General features: G+C 42.2%; 1 protein-coding gene across 1 annotated transcript in view; it reads right to left on the bottom strand.

Moving 5' to 3' along the window:
- Positions 1 to 5,762: 5,762 nt before the first annotated feature.
- The window catches only part of LOC130113021 (ADP-ribosylation factor-binding protein GGA3-like), a 32,992-nt gene continuing 18,471 nt past the window's right edge, over positions 5,763 to 20,283 (bottom strand). Inside the window, exons 14-16 of the mRNA XM_056280538.1 lie at positions 13,637 to 13,806; positions 13,321 to 13,431; positions 5,763 to 6,234 (exon numbers count right to left, since the gene is read on the bottom strand). Of these exons, the coding sequence (XP_056136513.1) occupies positions 6,124 to 6,234; positions 13,321 to 13,431; positions 13,637 to 13,806 (392 nt within the window). The 3' untranslated portion in view covers positions 5,763 to 6,123. The remainder of the gene's footprint in view (positions 6,235 to 13,320; positions 13,432 to 13,636; positions 13,807 to 20,283) is intronic.

Raw genomic sequence — 20,283 nt, 5'->3', positions numbered from 1 at the left:
CCACAATCAATCCTGGTTTGAACTGTTGCCGTCGTCCTGGTCCTGCTGAGCTGGTCTCTCCAGCCTGCACCCTGAAGATGTAGTCTTCTTCCGCAGCATTCCCCGGTCCCTGACCTCGACCTGCTCCGTGACCACCACCGCCGCCGCCACCTTGCTCGCGTGCACATCTGGCTCCATCAGCGCGGTCCTTCTTCTTGCACACTTTGTCCGTGTGACCCTTGATCCGGCAGAAGCTGCGTGAACAGTCCGATTTCCGATGGCCTTTGTCACCGCATCGCCAGCACACCGTTTGATCATCTTCTCCCTCATAGCGTTTCACTGGCTTTTTCTTAGGCGCTGCGTGGGCCTTCATCACCCTCTCGGACGTCTCGTCCGATGCTGTAGCATTAGCTACATCTTCTGCCGCCTCAAAGTTTCTCAATTTGGCCTTAAATTGTCCCAATGTCAACTCACTGTCGCCATGTGTCACCATTAGAGTGAATGGCTTATATCTCTCGGGTAACCCCCTCATCACCATGGCCATCATTAGTCCCTCACTCGGTGCTTCTCCCGCCCCTTTGAGAGCCGTAATGATTTGTTCAGCTCGGATAATGTATTTGGTGATCGTCTCATTATCAGCTTTCTTTAGCCCAGTCAATGTTACATACAGAGTGACAATCCGGGGTCTGCCCTTACCAATGTAATGTTCCCGCAACACCCGTAGACTCTCTACCGTTGTTCTTCGTTTCTCTGAAGATCAGTCCCAAGCTTGTGTTGTCCAATAAAGGCGCCAATGCGCAGTAGACGTCCGCGTTCCGCTCCTCGTCTAGGGCCTGCTCTTCCGCTGTCAAAGGTCCCGCGGGCTCGGTAAGAATGGTGGTTTTCAGCCCCACACCATGCATGCAACAGAGCATTCGCTCTTCCCACAGTTCATACTCATCGGCCTGTCCGTTGAATGTGGGCCACCTGCTCTTCTTTCGCTCCATCTCCCTAGGTAGCGTTAGCTTAGCTTAGCGTTCCGTTAGCTTCCCGATAGCTTCTCTCGATGCTAACTAGCTTCACACTTGCTAACTTGCTACTCCGTGCTAACCTGCGCGCATCCCGCCATCCGAGGTTATCACACTTTGTGTACTTCTTTTATCAAGCTACTAAATAATCCAACGTTATCTGGGCCCATAACCTGTTAAAAGACTAGACTAATACTTTATGTCTATCTCTGCGCAGATGAAGTGGATTATTAAACCGTTATAAAGAATCGTACTGACTACCGAACTTCTGCAGGAGGGAAAAAAATGCAGCCTCCGTTTATTCGGTAGTTTGGGAGAAGAAGAAAAATGAACAGCGTCTCAGTGACGTAATCAATCCGCGCATGCAAGCGCAACACCGCCCACTTGTGGACAAACAAAGTCGTAAACAATAATAGTACACAGTAACACAGTCATACAAATACACTGGTGTCATATCTCAACATAGCCCATCAAAAGTGAACCCGTAAGTACTGATAATAATGTAAAGCCGCCCCCCCAAAAGAAAGCGGACGAGAGGGGTGAAAATTCAAATGTTTTTTTTTATTTTTCATGCGCAACAACTTTCCCCCCCCAATTACACAATTATTTAACTTATTGTGACAAATAAATAAGAATAACAATCTATAACAAATGTCAGTAGTGCTCTAAGAATTTAATTTTCCAAAATTACAAAAATATTGCATCACAGTTGTTTGAGGGAGATTGTAGGCTTAAATCTTAAGTGTATTCATGTCAAGACTGTGAAACACCAACCTATTTCCTCAATTCCTTTAAAAATCATTGCCAGGATTCCTGTAAAAATGTTATAAATATTTCAGGCTGCTTCAGGGGAAATACACTACCTCTTTAGCCTGGTTTCTATCAAATAGTCTAATAGGACAAGCAGGAACACTATCATGCATTGTGTTCAGCCCATTATAAAATATGAACTTTCGCTTCTTGTTTCCAGAAATAAATTTTTAGCTGGATGGCTACACCAAATAAACAGAGCAATTTAACTTTGTGTAGTGATATGCTGAGCTGATCCTGGCCTCTGGTAAGCCCCACTTGCACTTGGTTACAAAATTGGGCGATTGGGCTTCAGCTGCTAAAAGGCCTACAATCTATATATATATATATATATATATATATATATATATATATATATATATATATATATATATATATATATATCCATCCTTATCCAAACCGCTTATCCGGCTCTCAGGGTCGCAGGGATGCTGGAGCCTATCCAAGCAGTCATTGGGCGGCAGATGGGGAGACATGCTAGACAGGCTGCCAGGCCATCACAGCCCCACAGCCCCCCCCCCCCCCCACACACACACACACACATACACACACCTAGGGACAATTTAGTATGGCCGATTCACCTGACTTACATGTCTTTGGACTGTGGGAGGAAACCGCAGCACCCGGAGGAAACCCACACAGACATGGGGAGAACATGCAAACTGCACACAGAGGACGACCCGGGACGACCTCCAAGGTTGGGCTACCCCGGGGCTCGAACCCAGGACCTTCTTGCTGTGAGGCGACCGCACCGCATATATATATATGAATATGATCCAGTGAGTCAAGTAAATTCTTTATGAGACAGTACAAGCAGCAATCAGCTAATGATTGCTTATGGCATGAAACAGGCTTGTACTGTCTCATAATTTACTTGACTCACTGGATTATTTTGCTCCTTATTTGTTGAGCACTTTCCCTACCACTGAGTGTTTCTTTTAACAAAGTTTTATATATCCCGCTCCTCATTTGTTGAGCACTTTTATCAACAGCATTGACGGGTTGCGGAAAAACACTCTCTCTCTCTCTCTCTTTCTCTCTCTCTCTCTCTCTCTCTCTCTCTCTCTCTCTCTCTCTATATATATCTATATATATATAGACATTAGCAGCTGATGAATGCGCGACGTATGAAACAGGCATATACTGCTATGTATTAAAACTTTTTTTCCTGCATCTGAACACACACACACACACATATATATATATATACTGCTCAAAAAAATAAAGGGAACACATAAGCAATGCAATGTAGCTCCAAGTCAATCACACTTTTGAGATATCAACCTGCCCAGTTAGGAAGCAACACTGATTTGTGAATCAATTTCACCTGTTGGTAAATTGTCTAATTTCCACCAGGTGGAAATTAGACAATTTGCAAGACAACCCCTATAAAAGGAATGGATTTGCAGGTGGTGGCCACAGACCATTTGCCTGTCCTCATCTTTTCTGGCCGATCTTTGGTTAGTTTTTCATTTTGCTAGTGCCCTCACCACTAGAGGTGGCATGAGGCGGTATCTGCAACCTACAGAAGTTGCTCAGGTAGTGCAGCTCATCCAGGATGGCACATCAATGCGTGCTGTGGCAAGAAGATTTGATGTGTCTCCCAGCACAGTGTCCAGAGCATGGAGGAGGTACCAGGAGACAGGCCAGTACACCAGGAGACGTGGAGGGGGCCGCAGGAGGACAACAACCCCGCAGCAGGACCGCTATCTGGTCCTTTGTGCAAGGAGGAACAGGAGGAGCACTGCCGGAGCCCTACAAAACGACCTTCAACAGGCCACTAATGTGCAGGTTTCTGCTCAAACAGTGAGAAACAGAATGCATGAGGATGGTATGAGGGCCCGACGTCCACAATTGGGGCCTGTGCTCACAGCCCAACACCGTGCAGCCCGATTGACCTTTGCCAGAGAACATCTTGGTTGGCAGATTCGCCATTGGCGCCCTGTGCTCTTCACAGATGAGAGCAGGTTCACACTGAACACGTGACAGACGTGAGAGAGTCTGGAGACGCTGTGGAGAACGTTCTGCTGCCTGCAACATCCTCCAGCATGACCGGTTTGGCGGTGGGTCAGTGATGGTCTGGGGAGGCATATCCTTGGAGGGCCGCACAGATCTCTACGTGCTAGCCAGAGGTACCATGACTGCCGTTAGGTACCGGGATGAGATCCTCAGACCCATTGTCAGACCATATGCTGGTGCAGTGGGCCCTGGGTTCCTGCTCATGCATGACAATGCTCGTCCTCATGTGGCCAGAGTGTGTCAGCAGTTCCTGTATGTCGAGGACATTGATGCTATGGACTGGCCTGCACGTTCCCCAGACCTGAATCCAATCGAGCACCTCTGGGACATCATGTCTCGTACCATCCACCAACGCGATGTCGCACCACAGACTGTCCAGGAGTTGACCGATGCCCTGATCCAGGTCTGGGAGGAGATCCCTCAGGAGACCATCCGTCGTCTCATCAGGAGCATGCCCAGACGTTGTAGGGAGTGCATACAGGCACGTGGAGGCCACACACACTACTGAGCCTCATTTTGAATTGTCTTGAAGAATTTCCACAGAAGTTGGATCAGCCTATGTTCTCATTTTCCACTTTGATTTTGAGTATGATTCTGAATCCAGACCTTAATGGGCTAATGATTTTGATTTCCATTGATCATTCTTAGGTTATTTTGCTCTAAACACATTCCTCTGTCTAATAAATAAAGATTTTCAGCTGAAATATTTCATTCATCGAGGTCTATATTGTGTTTTTAGGTGTTCCCTTTATTTTTTGGAGCAGTGTATATATGTGTGTGTGTGTGTGTGTGTGTTGCAATACTCATTGTCTGAAAGACATCTCTAAATATTTTGCAATTTAAAGTGTCTTAAAAAAGCGTATTAGTGAGTTTGACCATCATGACTGCAATACTGAAAGTAAATGTCACATCATGGGTAGAAACATGAGGAATTAGGCAGTGAATATTTACGCGAAAGGCCAATCCAGCAAAGTTTCAAACCATTAAACTATTGAACCTATAAGACATTTTCACAAAATGAAATAAATACTGAATGACTGCAACACATGCCTGCCCCAATATATTAAATAACTTTAGAACCAAAGAAAATATCCTGATGAATGATGCGGAATGACATTTGGAAACTTTCATGGTAGGATGACACCCCAAAATATTACCATCACTTAGAAGTATCTAGTACAGAAGATCTGGATAGGATGAGTAACCTCTTCAGTTAGTAACAGTGGAACCATTGTCTCCTTGAGTTCATTTCAGTTTAACAGGAAACATATTCCTTCACAACCATCATGTGAAAATGGGTTTTCTGAACACATGTTCATGTGACCTTGCTTTTGCTGTCCACTTTTGACTTCAATTTCAAGCCTCCCTTTCATTTATATCACCAAGAAACCAAACATTATGCCAAGTGTCTGACTGAAGTCGACAGAAACTCAAAAATTCTGCAGACAGTTCTGAAAACCCTGAAAGACGGTTGACGGGATTTAATGTTAACAGCGAACAAAATGGCAAACTATTTAATGGTAATAGTGCCTAATGACTTAATAATAAATAATGTTTTCCCACACGAAAGTCTTTGTTGACCTATGCTCAAGTTGTCCACACCATGCGTTACTGCATCATTGCTGGATTCCTCTGGCTCAGTAGTTGTGGTTTGGACTATGTGTACACCAAAGTCTAGGATGAGGATGTGCACATCCTTGATAGGGAGGAGCGCTGGTTTGAATGAGGAATCAAAGAGGCCATCTATGTGAAGAGGGAATGACCATCATCCCTGATCCGGGGGGGGGGGGGCGCTAAGAGTGCATCTGTCATCATCTTACAATGCTGTATTACAAACACTCCCCAATCCTCTGTGAATAGTACACATGGCCATTGTAACTCTAATTAATGGTCAAAGCAATTTGCATATGAAACCAATCATTGGTTTCGGTCGTTATGCCACTGTATTGTTTATGAGGGTGGGGATACCTGCAGTCAGTTGAGACTGAAGAGGTCACTTAGATGAGTGATGAAAAATTTCTCTCTTCATAAACGTTGTGTCCAGATGAACTGATTCGACTTTCTGTGATTTTCTTACCTGGATTATTGAGCATGCATAAAGACGCCACAGTATTTGGTTGGGAAAGAGACTGAAGTAGCAAAACCTCAAACTTACATAAAAGACTATGGATAAAGTCTTTCAAAGTTTTCAAAGGAGGCTTTCTAATAATGGCTTCATTTTGAACATTTAGCTGCCATGATTAATTAGGAGGCTAAATTGTTACATGAATATGGGTAGTGTGTGGCTACCCTGAAGGGACAGAAAGGGCTATAGTGCCCTCCATTTCTCAGCATGAGGAAACTGGTCCACCTCTCCAACTTCTGTGCACTGCAGCTCTCCCAGTGTGAACGTCAACTTGTATCTCATCCGAACTTTCTCCTGCAAAATGCATAAAAGAAGTTAGCCTTCCAGCTTAATGCAAACCTCTTGCGAACTGCAGCACTTTATACTGAAATAAAAAAATGTCTGCATGCTCGCTGAAATGAAAAATGGTGAGAGGCATCGAGGGCAACTGTATTTGATCATAAACATGCACACCTGTCAAGTCTCAGTTTTACCCGCGAGACACGGCCATGAATTGAAAATCTCAAGTTTCTCACTTACTGTCACGCTACCATGAAAAGAAGAAAAAGTGTGCCATTTTAATTCAGTGACTGATAGAATTAAAAACATGTGTGTGTGTATGTGTGTGTTGATTCACACAGCACACACAGATATCAGACCCCAGATGAATAGAGCAAAAATGGATGATAAACCACCAGCAAAATGAATGAAATGTCACTACATTTTCCCTGCAATGGAGTGTTCAACTTAATTGTATTGAGCAGCTGTAACTTTTTTTTTTGGAGGAAATTCTTCCTCTGCATTTAACCCATACTAGTTGTGTAGCTAGGAGTAGTGGGCAGCTGTCGTGCAGCACCCCGGGACCAACTCCAGTTCGTCTTGCCATGCCTAAGTCAGGGGCACAGACAGGAGTATTAACCCTAACATGCATGTAACTAGGGGACCATATGCATTTTGCACAATCACTTGCTCACTCGCTCACTCGCTCACTCGCTCACTCACTCACTCACTCACACTGAGCAAGGTCTTCAACTGTGCAAAACAACAAAAACTATTTTGTAAGAGAAACAGAAAGCTGCATTGTATAACGAAAAAAAAAAGCCATCAAATATTAGTGCATTTGCGTATAATTTTTAAAAAAGAAAGAATTTTAAATAAGAATTATTTCTATCACTGGTTATTTTTGCTGTTTAAATACTTCAAATGCAAAAGCACACCCCTATTCCCACCATGTTGAATGACCCTCTCTGTAGGGCATGGCTGCGGCTCAGTTTTCAGGAGAAGAATGCAGCGGTCTAAAATCGAAAGCTTAGCCTGTGCAGTCTTGCCAAATAACATTTATAGAGGGATCTGGGCAGAGTTTAACTGCTTGCAAGAATCTCTCATTGACCAGCTGGACCACTTCATGTTCTCCCCCTTCAACAATGCTCAATCTCTCTCTCTGCTTGCTAGCTGTATGCCACAACATTTGCCTACATTTTGCATAGCCATTATCAGTCATTTATAAATTATAGTGACAAATAACCCCAAAACAGATTTCACACATAAAAGATCCTCCTTATTCTGAACTGGTATTCATCTCGGAATCCTTCATTATGGGATCACAGCCACTATTTGAGTCTCTTCAATTTAGCCATAGTGTTGTAAACAGTTATCACTATCAAATCAGATCAACACTTCTCAAGCACAGATCCAAGTCGTTTGCTTCAACTCTTCATGTCTTAAAAAGAGATGGAATGAAAATCCATCCATCCATCCATTATCCAAATCATTTATCCTGCTCTCAAGGTCGCAGACTGCTGGAGCCTATCCCTGCAGTCATTGGGTGGCAGGCGGGGGGGGCATCTTGGAAAGGCTGCCAGTCCATCACAGGGCCCCCTCCCCCCCATACACATTCATACCTAGGGACAATTTAGTATGGCCGATTCACCTGATGTCTTTGGACTGTGGGAGGAAACCGGAGCACCTGGAGGAAACCCACGCAGACACGGGGAGAACATGCAAACTCCACACAGATGACGACCCAGGACGACCCCCAAGTTTGGACTACCCCGGGGCTCGAACCGAGGACCTTCTTGCTGTGAGGTGACTGCGCTAACCACTGCACCACTATATAATATACAATAAAAATAATAAAAATATGTACACATTTATTATTTACATATACATGGAATAAAAATATGTACATGAAATGAACACAGACACTGTGACTTCTGATTAATCTAGTTTACAATAGCCTCAAGAGTTTTACAAATATGGTGAAAGGATGAGCTTCTGATTTATATATTTCTAGTATGGTTTGTTGTAAGCCCATTTCATGCAGCTCAGAGTATTTGTTTTGGGTTGTGCAATAGCGCCAACCCAACAGCTCCAGCTCACCCCACGTTAATATAAAAAGTGCAGGCTCAATAACACATTCCTTAAGGGTAGTCATGCATTGCCTAATAAGGCGGAGCAGCGTTCATTCACAGCACAGACACGGAGCACATGTATAAGCATATTATAGCTGCCAATAAACAGCTATAATAATTAAAAGTGGGAAAGCAACATTATTATAATTCATGTAGTTATAGAGGCCTTAACGCTCCAACATTTTTACTAAGATCAGTTGTTTAAAAAATTAACTTCCTTTTGACATCTTATTTAAAGAAGCAGTAAACTTTTTTTTAAATTTATGAACTAAAATTATGTTGCTATGTGTCTAACATGGTAGAAATGACTTATCATGATAAATAATTTTTATCATATCTCAACTTGGTTGTTGTAATAGTGCACATTACAGTGCTTTTGGTAGGGAGCCAATATTGCAAGTTTCTATTTTGTTGTTTTTGACTTTGATTCCTCATTCACCTGGAGCTACTATGAGTTAGTTAAAACCAGTTCAAATGTAATAGAACAGTTTGTTTTACTCAATTGTCACCAACTGCCACTAAATGCTTGGAAATACGCTAATTTAGGAAAATATCTCAAGTACTTATTTAGTAGCAAGAGCACAAACAGCTTGTGCACATAAGGGAAGAGGCTTACCCCTCTTATAATCCACATGCATTTATTTGTGTGTGTGTGGGTGTGTGTTGCCTTGACTCCGGTAACTAAACACAAGTCAGTCAATTTTATTTGTACAGCCCAATATCACAAATTATAAATTTGCTTCAGCGGGCTTCACAGCAACACATCTTGACCTTAGAACCTCATATCGGATAAGGAACAACTCCCTAAAAAAAAAAAACCTTTAACAGGGAGAAAAAAAAGGCAGAAGCTTCAGGGAGAGCAACAGAGGAAGGGATCTCTCTCCCAAGACGGACAACGTGCACAGACAAAACCCAACTGTTCTCATTTAAATCTGCCAAGAAAATGTAGATTAAGTGTTGCAGAAACTCCTGTGGTCGGTCAGGGCAATTGTTTGGGGGGGGGGGAGATAGCGTGAGCCTCCCAAGCGCTACGTCCTCCTGGCGAATCTCCTCACTGTCAGGTGAAAGAAGCAGCTGGCGACTCTTGGTGTTACGTTTGATCCCAGCCTTTCTTTTGATAAGCTAATTAAAGAAACCGCCAAGACACTTACGTAACATCACTAAAATATGGTCTTTCCTGTCCATGGCTGGTGCAGACGCTAATACATGCATTTGTTTCATCCAGACTTGTAATGTTCCGTTTTCAGGTCTGCCGCATTCTAGTACTGAAAGTCTTCAGATGGTTCAGAATGCTGCAGCTAGAATCCTAACTAAATCTAGAAAATGTGACCATATTACACCAATTCTTGCCTCCCTTCATTGGCTTCCTATCCATGTTAGATCAGACTTCAAGGTGCTTCTGCTGACTTATAAAATCCTAAATGGGCTTGCCCCATCTTACCTGTCTGATCTCCTTAAACCGTTCATTCCATCTCGAGCTCTTAGCTCTCAGAATACAGGGCGCCTGTGTGTACCCAAAGTTAAAAATAAGTCAGCTGGGAGCAGGGCCTTTTCCTATCGGGCCCTGCTCTTGTGGAATAACCTGCCTGCTGCCATTAGACAATCAGAGTCTGTTGAGTCCTTTAAATCCAAACTTAAAATTCATCTTTTTGCCTTAGTTTACAATTAGTTGCCTTTAAGTTGAGTTCTTCACAACCTGTACTGAATGTCGGGTCTGTTTCTGTCTCAATGAATTTACCAACCACTGTTCTGCCGACGAGATTGTAGTGTATAGATGACTAATTGACGACTTAACTGATTATGACTGACTATTGCAAACTGTTCTCTTCTCTCACATGTCTTTTCTCTCTCTCTGAATGATGTCTTCTCCTTTCTCTTTTTCTGAGTGTGAATGGTGTCATGCGAGTCTCCCTTGTGTGCATGTGGAGTCTGTCCTCCTCCCAGGTCTCCATGGTGACGGTGGTTGCCACCTTGACACTGCTTGGCATCCCCCTCATCAGGTTTTCTTTTTATATATCTTATAAATCTATATAATTTTGTTATCCTGTTTCAATATTATATCCTTCTCTCACTAAGATGTGTGACTAATTTTCTTTTTTGCATGGTGATAATGGTCGCGTGGTTCGGGTACTGGGGATGTTCGGTGGCGTCTGGACACTGCTTGGCATCCTGGGCATCATATTCTTCATAAATTGTATAATTCCATTATAATTCTGTTATCCTCTTTCAATGTTGTATTCTGTAAATTCTGTAAATTGTGTAAACACAACATCCATTGCACGTTGTCCATCTTGGGAGAGAGATCCCGCCTCTGTTGCTCTCCCTGAGGTTTCTTCCTATTTTTTCTCCATGTTAAAGGTTTTTTTTAGGGAGTTGTTCCTTATCCAATGTAAGGGTATAAGGACAGGATGTTGTGTTGCTGTAAAGCCCCTTGAGGCAAATTTGTAATTTGTGATACTGGGCTATACAAATAAAATTGACTTGACTCCATATGTGTCGGCGGAGGCATGTGGCAGTCTGCAGCCCTCCCCAGATTGGCAGAGGGGGTGGAGCAGCGACCGGGACGGCTCGGAGGAGTGGGGTAATTGGCCGGGTACAATTGGGAGAACATGCGGGAAAAAAGTTTAAAAAAAAAGTTTTCCAGAACATGCACATCTAATTGCTTGCCTGTGTTCTCAAAAACCATCTCTTTCAAGCAAAGTGCCTCCTATTACTGATGCAGTATGACTGCACGTGATGCACCCAGGCCATTCATGGTGTTCCATAGTTTCGAAGCGGCACCAATTTAACATGAGCAAAACCAAGACTTCAGAGAGCACACCATTTTCTATGTTGTGATGTAAAGTGACCAATACCGGACAGTGGCCTTAAAATGGCTGACAATGATGACATGCAGTATTACACAACTACACCAAAGTTCGGTAGAATTTTCAGTGAGAAACCAAAGCAGCAGTAATGACAAATAATTAGACAAACAATCTCAGGGTTTCAGACTCAAACTATCATCCCAAGTGTGAAAACATTCTAAAAAGTGTTATATTCTCCACATTTATGTAATGCTCGACTAATATATCCACACAATACTGAGCAAATTAAAGAGAAGTCCGTGTCAGGTGGGCTTGTGATGTTTAGGTCTGTGAAGTAATTCTTGTTTTTAATGCACTTTTTGTTTTTAGTATTTATTGTGTGTTATTTGTTTTTATTTGGCACTGAGGGCCCTGTGAAACGTAATTTTGTTCCCTTGTATGCATGAGACATGCATATAAGGCAATGACAAACAAAACCAGTCTTAGAAGTGCCTTCATATAAATCACATTTTAAGTATTTCATCCATTTCCAACCATTTCTGTAATATTTTATTAGAAAGATAAACCCCTTGAGACGAACCAGTTCAAGGGGGGCCTTAACACAAATATACAATACATAAAGCAAACAACATCAATACACTTGCACATACACAGACAAAAGCTCTCCCAGGCCTAGCCAATCCTACACCCACCGATTCCCCTAAAATGCCAGAATACATACAGTAAATGTACCCATACACATATAACACTATACACATAAATATGCATCTACACATTAGAGATTCCATTCCATTCCATTATCCAAACCGCTTATCCTGCTCTCAGGGTCGCGGGGATGCTGGAGCCTATCCCAGCAGTCATTGGGCGGCAGGCGGGGAGACACCCTGGACAGGCCGCCAGGCCATCACAGGGCTTGGATTATTATCTCATATCATCTTCAGCCACTTTTCCGGGGTCAGGTTGTGGTGGCAGCATGCTAAGTAGGGCGCTCCAGATGTCCCTCTCCCCAGCAACGCCCTCCAGCTCCTCCTGGGGGATCCCAAAGCATTCCCAGGCCAGATTGGACATGTAGTCCCTCCAGCAAGTTCTGGGTCTAGCCCGGGGTCTCCTCCCAGTTGGCCGTGCCCGGTAAGTTTACCGGACACGGCCAACTGGATTATGTTTTTGGATTATGTTTATTAATATTAATCAAGTTAGAAAAGTAAGCAGCTCCCACATCTTTAATAATTTGGTTCAGATTCAATAGCAACTCCTTCATATGGAGGTGGTTTAGAGTTTTTCCATATACGTTCAGCCTTCCTATATTCACTTCTTCTATCTCTGTGTTAAGAGTTCTGATCATGACAGTCATTCAGTGAATGGATAGAAATGTTACTTCCACTGGGGTTGGGCGATAATGACAAAATCAAATATAACCATTTTTGAATAACTTGATGTCGATAATGTGACAAAATTTTAAGGGTGACTATTGGTGCTTTCATAAGATATTTACACAATAAAATTTTGACATTAGTCTTAATGATGGTTGACCGAGCAGGTAGAGACATTTATGGCTCATTTCACTCAGCTAAAACAGCCTAAAAAGTTCAGAAAATGGTGTCATTTTACTGTAATGCAGCCTCTAAGACCAGGAAATGACAACATTTAAGTGAACAAAGAATGTAATTTCTTCCACTAGGCTTGAATGTATTTTTTCTATCTTAACTGTCTTGAACTTAAATGTATGTTGCTTAAAAGTTGTGAGTTGAATAAATGTTATTTTGTTATTGGCTATCGTTCCGGATCTCTGACCTTGAATAAAAATCAGACGCAGACCTTTGAGTAGTAAGTTTGAGAACCTCTGCTCTACAGTATGTAAACATTCTGGTGCCCTCTAGTCTGCATCTCTCTCAGTTCTCTTTCTCTCTCACACACACACACACACACACACACATGCACACGCAATCAGATCACGGCAGTGTTACCGCTGCACAGCAAAAATGGCTCTGCGACAGCAAAGTGGTCAAATGCACATTTAACCATTTGACTAGAGATAAATTATTAAAAATTATTTCCCTCATGGTTATCCCTTGTGTATAGACAAAAACAACCTAACAGCTGTACTCTGAATGCATACACAAAAGAATAAATAAATAATCAAATGAACATTAAAAAAAACAACAAAAATCCAAGTTGAGTTTTACCTTGAGTGGATTGGCTAGCAGCACCACCTGAGTGATGGCAGCAGGGGGAAGAATTGGGTTAAACGGAGCCAGCTCTGTTCCTGAGGGAGGCTGCAGTCTCACTTTCATTGACTAGAGAGGAACAAAAAGAGGGGGCAGATCAGACATCAACACACAAGAATTCCACAGCTTCCCACAATTGAGTAACAGGTTGTTTTCACCCAACTAATTGACTTTACAAGGACAGTCTGGCTCTGAGTGCGTATGTTTTATCTTAACTGCAACATGCGACTCTGTCCTGGTAATTTGTGTGGAAAGATGGATACGCCAGCATTACCTTTGGCACAGCAGCCTGCAGAACAATATTCCTGACTGGCAGTGGGGCTGTGTTGATTATAGACGCAACCATCACAAGTACATCAGGCCTGCCAGGTGGACAGTTAGTGGAAAAGTGCAGCAGAACACGGACGCCATCTTTGTCGTATGCTGTAATGGGACACACCTTGCCTAAATGAGTACACAAACAGGGGGAAACAAACTGGTGAATATAACGCCAAGGTACTAAAGACTGAAGTATAGTTAACAGTTCTGCAAGTCCCATGAGTCTGCTCAAACCTGCTGCAGGGATGTCAAGTTCATTTGTATTGGTATCAGTCAATCCTCAGTGTCCTAATTGTCTTTTTAAACGGAGCCAATGTGGTGGGACCGCTTGTGAAATATTTCACCCAACGCTTCTATTGACCATCTGAGTCGCTATCTTCTTGCTAAGCTACAGATAATTATAAATCTAACTGAATGTTAACTTTAAATAATGGATACAGAAATATTCCGGTATTGTAATTTCTCACTTTTTTTGCGCTTGAAGCCTGGTCTTTTTTTACAAAAAAAAATAATATATATATATATACACTACCGTTCAAAAGTTTGGGATCACCCAAACAATTTTGTGTTTTCCATGAAAAGTCACACTTATTCACCACCATATGTTGTGAAATGAATAGAAAATAGAGTCAAGACATTGACAAGGTTAGAAATAATAATTTGTATTTGAAATAAGATTTTTTTTACATCAAACTTTGCTTTCGTCAAAGAATCCTCCATTTGCAGCAATTACAGCATTGCAGACCTTTGGCATTCTAGCTGTTAATTTGTTGAGGTAATCTGGAGAAATTGCACCCCACGCTTCCAGAAGCAGCTCCCACAAGTTGGATTGGTTGGATGGGCACTTCTTGCGTACCATACGGTCAAGCTGCTCCCACAACAGCTCAATGGGGTTCAGATCTGGTGACTGCGCTGGCCACTCCATTACCGATAGAATACCAGCTGCCTGCTTCTGCTCTAAATAGTTCTTGCACAATTTGGAGGTGTGTTTAGGGTCATTGTCCTGTTGTAGGATGAAATTGGCTCCAATCAAGCGCTGTCCACTGGGTATGGCATGGCGTTGCAAAATGGAGTGATAGCCTTCCTTATTCAGAATCCCTTTTACCCTGTACAAATCTCCCACCTTACCAGCACCAAAGCAACCCCAGACCATCACATTACCTCCACCATGCTTAACAGATGGCGTCAGGCATTCTTCCAGCATCTTTTCATTTGTTCTGCGTCTCACAAACGTTCTTCTTTGTGATCCAAACACCTCAAACTTGGATTCATCCGTCCACAACACTTTTTTCCAGTCTTCCTCTGTCCAATGTCTGTGTTCTTTTGCCCATCTTAATCTTTTTCTTTTATTGGTCAGTCTCAGATATGGCTTTTTCTTTGCCACTCTGCCCTGAAGCCCAGAATCCCGCAGCCGCCTCTTCACTGTAGATGTTGACACTGGTGTTTTGCAGGTACTATTTAATGAAGATGCCAGTTGGGGACCTGTGAGGCGTCTGTTTCTCAAACTAGAGACTCTAATGTACTTATCTTCTTGCTCAGTTGTGCAACGCGGCCTCCCACTTCTTTTTCTACTCTGGTTAGAGCCTGTTTGTGCTGTCCTCTGAAGGGAGTAGTACACACCGGTGTAGGAAATCTTCAATTTCTTAGCAATTTCTCGCATGGAATAGCCTTCATTTCTAAGAACAAGAATAGACTGTCGAGTTTCAGATGAAAGTTCTCTTTTTCTGGCCATTTTGAGCGTTTAATTGACCCCACAAATGTGATGCTCCAGAAACTCAATCTGCCCAAAGGAAGGTCAGTTTTGTAGCTTCTGTAACGAGCTAAACTGTTTTCAGATGTGTGAACATGATTGCACAAGGGTTTTCTAATCATCAATTAGCCTTCTGAGCCAATGAGCAAACACATTGTACCATTAGAACACTGGAGTGATAGTTGCTTGAAATGGGCCTCTATACACCTATGTAGATATTGCACCAAAAACCAGACATTTGCAGCTAGAATAGTCATTTACCACATTAGCAATGTATAGAGTGTATTTCTTTAAAGTTAAGACTAGTTTAAAGTTATCTTCATTGAAAAGTACAGTGCTTTTCCTTCAAAAATATGGACATTTCAATGTGATCCCAAACTTTTGAACGGTAGTGTATATATATATATATATATATATATATATATATATATATATATATATATATATATATATATTATTTCTCAAGAAAAGCCTTGTGGGTCAGCAAGCTAAAGGGACATACATATGAGTTTACAATGCCACGAGTTATATTTGGCTTTATTCCTTCTTTTGTTTATTTGCGCATGTATCAAAGAACTTAAAATCAAGCACTTGTAACACTCGTTATTTGAGGACATAGAAAGTAAAAAAAATAAAATAAAAATCAATGCTTAAAATTTGCCACAAGAGCAAAAAAGCCAGACAGCTTGGGCCATGACTCGCCTCAAGTACCATATAGGAAACAATTGTTCAGCATACAACTGTATAAAATGCAATGTTTAGCAAACTATCTCCTCCATTTTCCTGTCACTATATTAGACTTCATGGTTACACTTTATGTTAGGGGGTCAGAAATTACCTTGTAATTTCCTAGTAATAAGGTGGTAACTATCACATAATTTCTTAGAAATAAGGTTGAAATTACCTTGTAGTTAGGGTTAGGGTTAGCTGTAAAATTACCTATAAAAATTTCCGCCTTATTGCTAGGAAATTTCAACATTATTTCTAAGAAATTAAATGATAATTACCACCTTATTACTAGGAAATTATTAGGTAATTTCCGACCCCCTTAGATAAAGTATTACCGACTTTACGTATATACTAAAGAAATAAGAGAGGCTTTTTACTTACAACATAGTTGGGCTTATTCATTGTCTTTCAATGAAAGTTTCCTTTAAATTTAGTCAAATTTTATTTGTGTCTTGTTCAGTTTACTGAGCCATTTACTTGCTGCCCACAGCGGTTTATTTCAGTCCAAAAACAGCATCATAATCAAGGACAATACATCTACAGCTACTGGTATTGAACCGTCAATTAGAAAAACTATAATTCTTGTATTAGTGTTAATTACACTTGCAGAATTGTTACATTTCCCTGTGTATCTGTATATCTCGGAGATAAGTCAAGTCAAGCCAATTTTATTTGCATAGCCCAATATCACAAATTACAAATTTGCCTCAGGGGACTTTACAGTAATACAACATCCTGTCCTCAGAACCTAGCATCGGATAAGGAACAACTCCCTAAAAAAAAAAAACCTTTAACATGGAGAAACAATATGAAGAAACCTCAGGAAGGTCAATAGAGGGGGGAAAAAGAAACCTCAGGGAGGTCAACTTATCAACTTTGATAAGATTGGCTGGATACACAGGCATGTTTATCTGTACATTAATGTATATTTGTGATCTGATAAAAGTGAATCATGTCTCCAATGACAAGCATGCAGTCATTTGCTAAAGTGTAAGACTAGATGTGTTTGTGATTAAATTATATAAACTTTGTTCTTTCCCCACTTTTCAAGGTTCAAGTTTCTTTTATTACCACATAGCTAGGCTGGTGGATTTGGCTTTCAGTACAAGTATTGAAGAAATCATTACAATTCACTACACACAACAGCAGAAGTGCAAAGACGACAGACAGGAAAGTACAAAACAGTGCAAAGTAAAATATATACATTTAAAGTCACCAGAGAAAGGACAAAGTGTCAGGCTGTTGCAGCGAAAAAGCGCCCTAAAAAAAATGCAACTTGATTAATTGACTGAGTAGTCCGCATCATGGGGGGGGGGGCCTAGGGGATAAATTTCAGTTTCTGAATCACTATGGGGAAAGAACCTTCTGTCAAAGCGTTCTGTCCCTCCACCCAAGGATCTATAGCACCACCTAGTGAAGAGTTAGCTGGAAAAGGCGGTGAGCTGGGTGGAAGGGGGGCGGGGGTCCTTGATTATTTTGGTTGCATGCTTAATGATGAACTTAATGATGAACTGGGTACATATGAAGTGCAGCGAAGAGCGGTTGCAGCTGGTAATTCTTGATGCTTTTTCTTTACTGCATCTTTGGGTGTGCTTCCATACCAGCTCGTTATTGACAGGGTTAGGGTGCTCTGAACGATGGCGGTGTAAAACTGTACCTGTAAATGCTGTGTGCCTCTGAATTTTTTGAGTTGTTTGAGAAAGTATAGTCTCTTTTGGGCTTTGTTGATGAGGTGGTTGGAATTAATGTCCTATTTCAAGCTATTGCTGATGGGAATGCCAAGGAATTTGAAGGAATTGGTTATGGTAGTTGGCTGGTTGTTGATTTGAATTGGTTTCTTTATTGTCTTGTTCCGTCTTAAGTCCATGACTATTTTTTTGACCTCCCCCCCTTTCTCCCCAACTGTATCCCGCCAATTACCCCACTCATTCAAGCCTTCCCATTTGCTGCTACACCCCCTCTGCTGATCCAGGGAGGGCTGCAGACTACCACATGCCTCCTCCGATACATGTGGAGTTGCCAGCCGCTTCTTTTCACCTAACAGTTTCACCAGGGGGACGTGGCACATGGGAGGATCCCGCTATTCCCCCAAATCCCCCCACCCCCTGAACAGACGCCCTGACCAACCAGAGGAGGCGCTAGTGTAACGACCAGGACACATACCCATATCTGGCTTCCCACCCACAGACAAGGCCAATTGACCTTTCGCAAAGTACCGGCCCAGAACGGTGCTTGTCCAATTCTACCTTTCGCAAAGTACCGGCCCAGAACGGTGCTTGTCCAATTCTACCTTAGCAACGGTCCGTCAAGCTTTCAAACACACAGCAAAATGCTGAAACGGTGTGCCCATGGGATCTGCAAATCGGATACTAGATTTCTGAAAAGTTTGGAGGGGGTGTAATTTTCTTTACCTTCCCGAAACCCAGAACACAAGAAGCGCAATGTCGGCAATAGATTTCGCAGTATAGCAGACCCCATGGCCAGTTTAATCAATCCAAAATCAACAAAAATACCTGTCTGCTCCAAGCTAAGCTTGCTACTAGTTATTATTGATAGCTAATACAGCTAACGTATTATTACTGTTACTTTTACCCACACAATGCGCTGATTTCTTCCTTCATGTTTTAGTGTTTTCCGGCTACTTCCTGGATAGTTCTGAAATGCTTGACGGGCATAGCAACAGTAACTAAGGGGGGCGGGACTATACGAAAGGTCAATTGTGTCTGTAGGGATGCCCGACCAAGCCGGAGGCAACACGGGAATTCGAACTGGGATGGACCGTTACACTACCCGGACGCCCCATCTATGACTATTTCTTGGGTTTTGGTTATGTTTAGGACCAGGTTGCTATCCTTACACCGTGTGATTACACTCTACCACTTGACGATAAGAGGATTTCATTATCCTTGGAAATGAGCCCAGCAACCTTGGTGTCATCAGCGTACTTCAGTATCTTAATGGAGTTGTCAGTAGATACAAAGACATTCATGAAGAGGGGGAAGAGCAGTGGTGACAGAACACATCCTTGTGGTGCCCCTGTGCTGAGGGTGAGGGGGTGAGACGCTAGATTGCCGATTTGAACAACCTGGCTACTGTCGCTCAGAAAGTCCAAAAACCAAAGGCACTCAGAAGGGTTGATGTCCATGTCCTGGAGTTTCTTGAACAGGAGAAGGAGTTGATGGTATAAATGCCAAACCAAAGTCAATAAACAGCAGTGATTAGATTCCAGGTGTTGAAGGGTGTAGTGAGTGCAGTGCCAGGTTGACTGCATCACCTGTGGAGCAGTTTGGACAATATGCAAACTGTAGTGGATCCATCAAGGAAAATGTGCATGACTTGATGTAAGCCAGGACTAGTCTTTCAAAGACTTTCATGGCCACTGATGACAGGGCTACTGGCCTGTAGGCGTTGAGGCTAGAGATCTTAGCTGATTTTGGGATGGTAATGACAGTGGAGTTTTTGAAACAGGCAGGGACCATTTACTGACAGACAGAGTGAGATATTATAGGTGTCAGTAAATACTGGAGCAAACTGGTCTAGACAATTGCTGAGTAAAGCTAGGGTCAGATGGTCTGGGCCTGCTGCTTTCTTTTTGTTCAGTTTGTGGAACACGCTGCTGACCTCACTTATTTCAACTATAAAAGGTGGGGGTAAATAGGTTGAAGATTGTGTTGGGGCCAAGAAAGCAATGGGCTTTTCAAATCGGGCACAGAAAGCATTCAGTTTATGTCGCAGCTTAGGGTCTGTGTCAGGGAAAGATTGAGCGTTTTTTGCAATTTGTCATTTCCTGGAGACATTTCTGTATCGTCTTGGAATCATTCTTGGGAAATCTTGTCAATTTCCAGATTTGAGGGTCTAAGGACAGGATGTTGTGTTGCTGTAAATCCCCTTGAAGCAAATTTGTGATGGACTATACAAATAAAATTGGCTTGACTTGAAATCTTCCCTCAAGATCTTTGGCACATGTGGCTTTGGCTTTCCTTATTGCAGGTCTGAGTTCAAATTTAGCCGCTTTGTATTTTGCTTTGTCTCCATTTCTGAAGGAAGCATTTTTCTTTTTGTGCAGTTCCAGTAATTCACACGTAACCAAGGTTTACACCTCACTGACTTAAATGGCATACAGC

This window comes from Lampris incognitus, chromosome 5 (genome assembly GCF_029633865.1).
Source record: "Lampris incognitus isolate fLamInc1 chromosome 5, fLamInc1.hap2, whole genome shotgun sequence".
In the NCBI taxonomy this organism is placed as follows: Eukaryota; Metazoa; Chordata; class Actinopteri; order Lampriformes; family Lampridae; genus Lampris; species Lampris incognitus.
The sequence above is the reverse complement of the archived record's forward strand: the minus strand, read 5'-3'. Positions and strand labels throughout refer to the sequence as shown.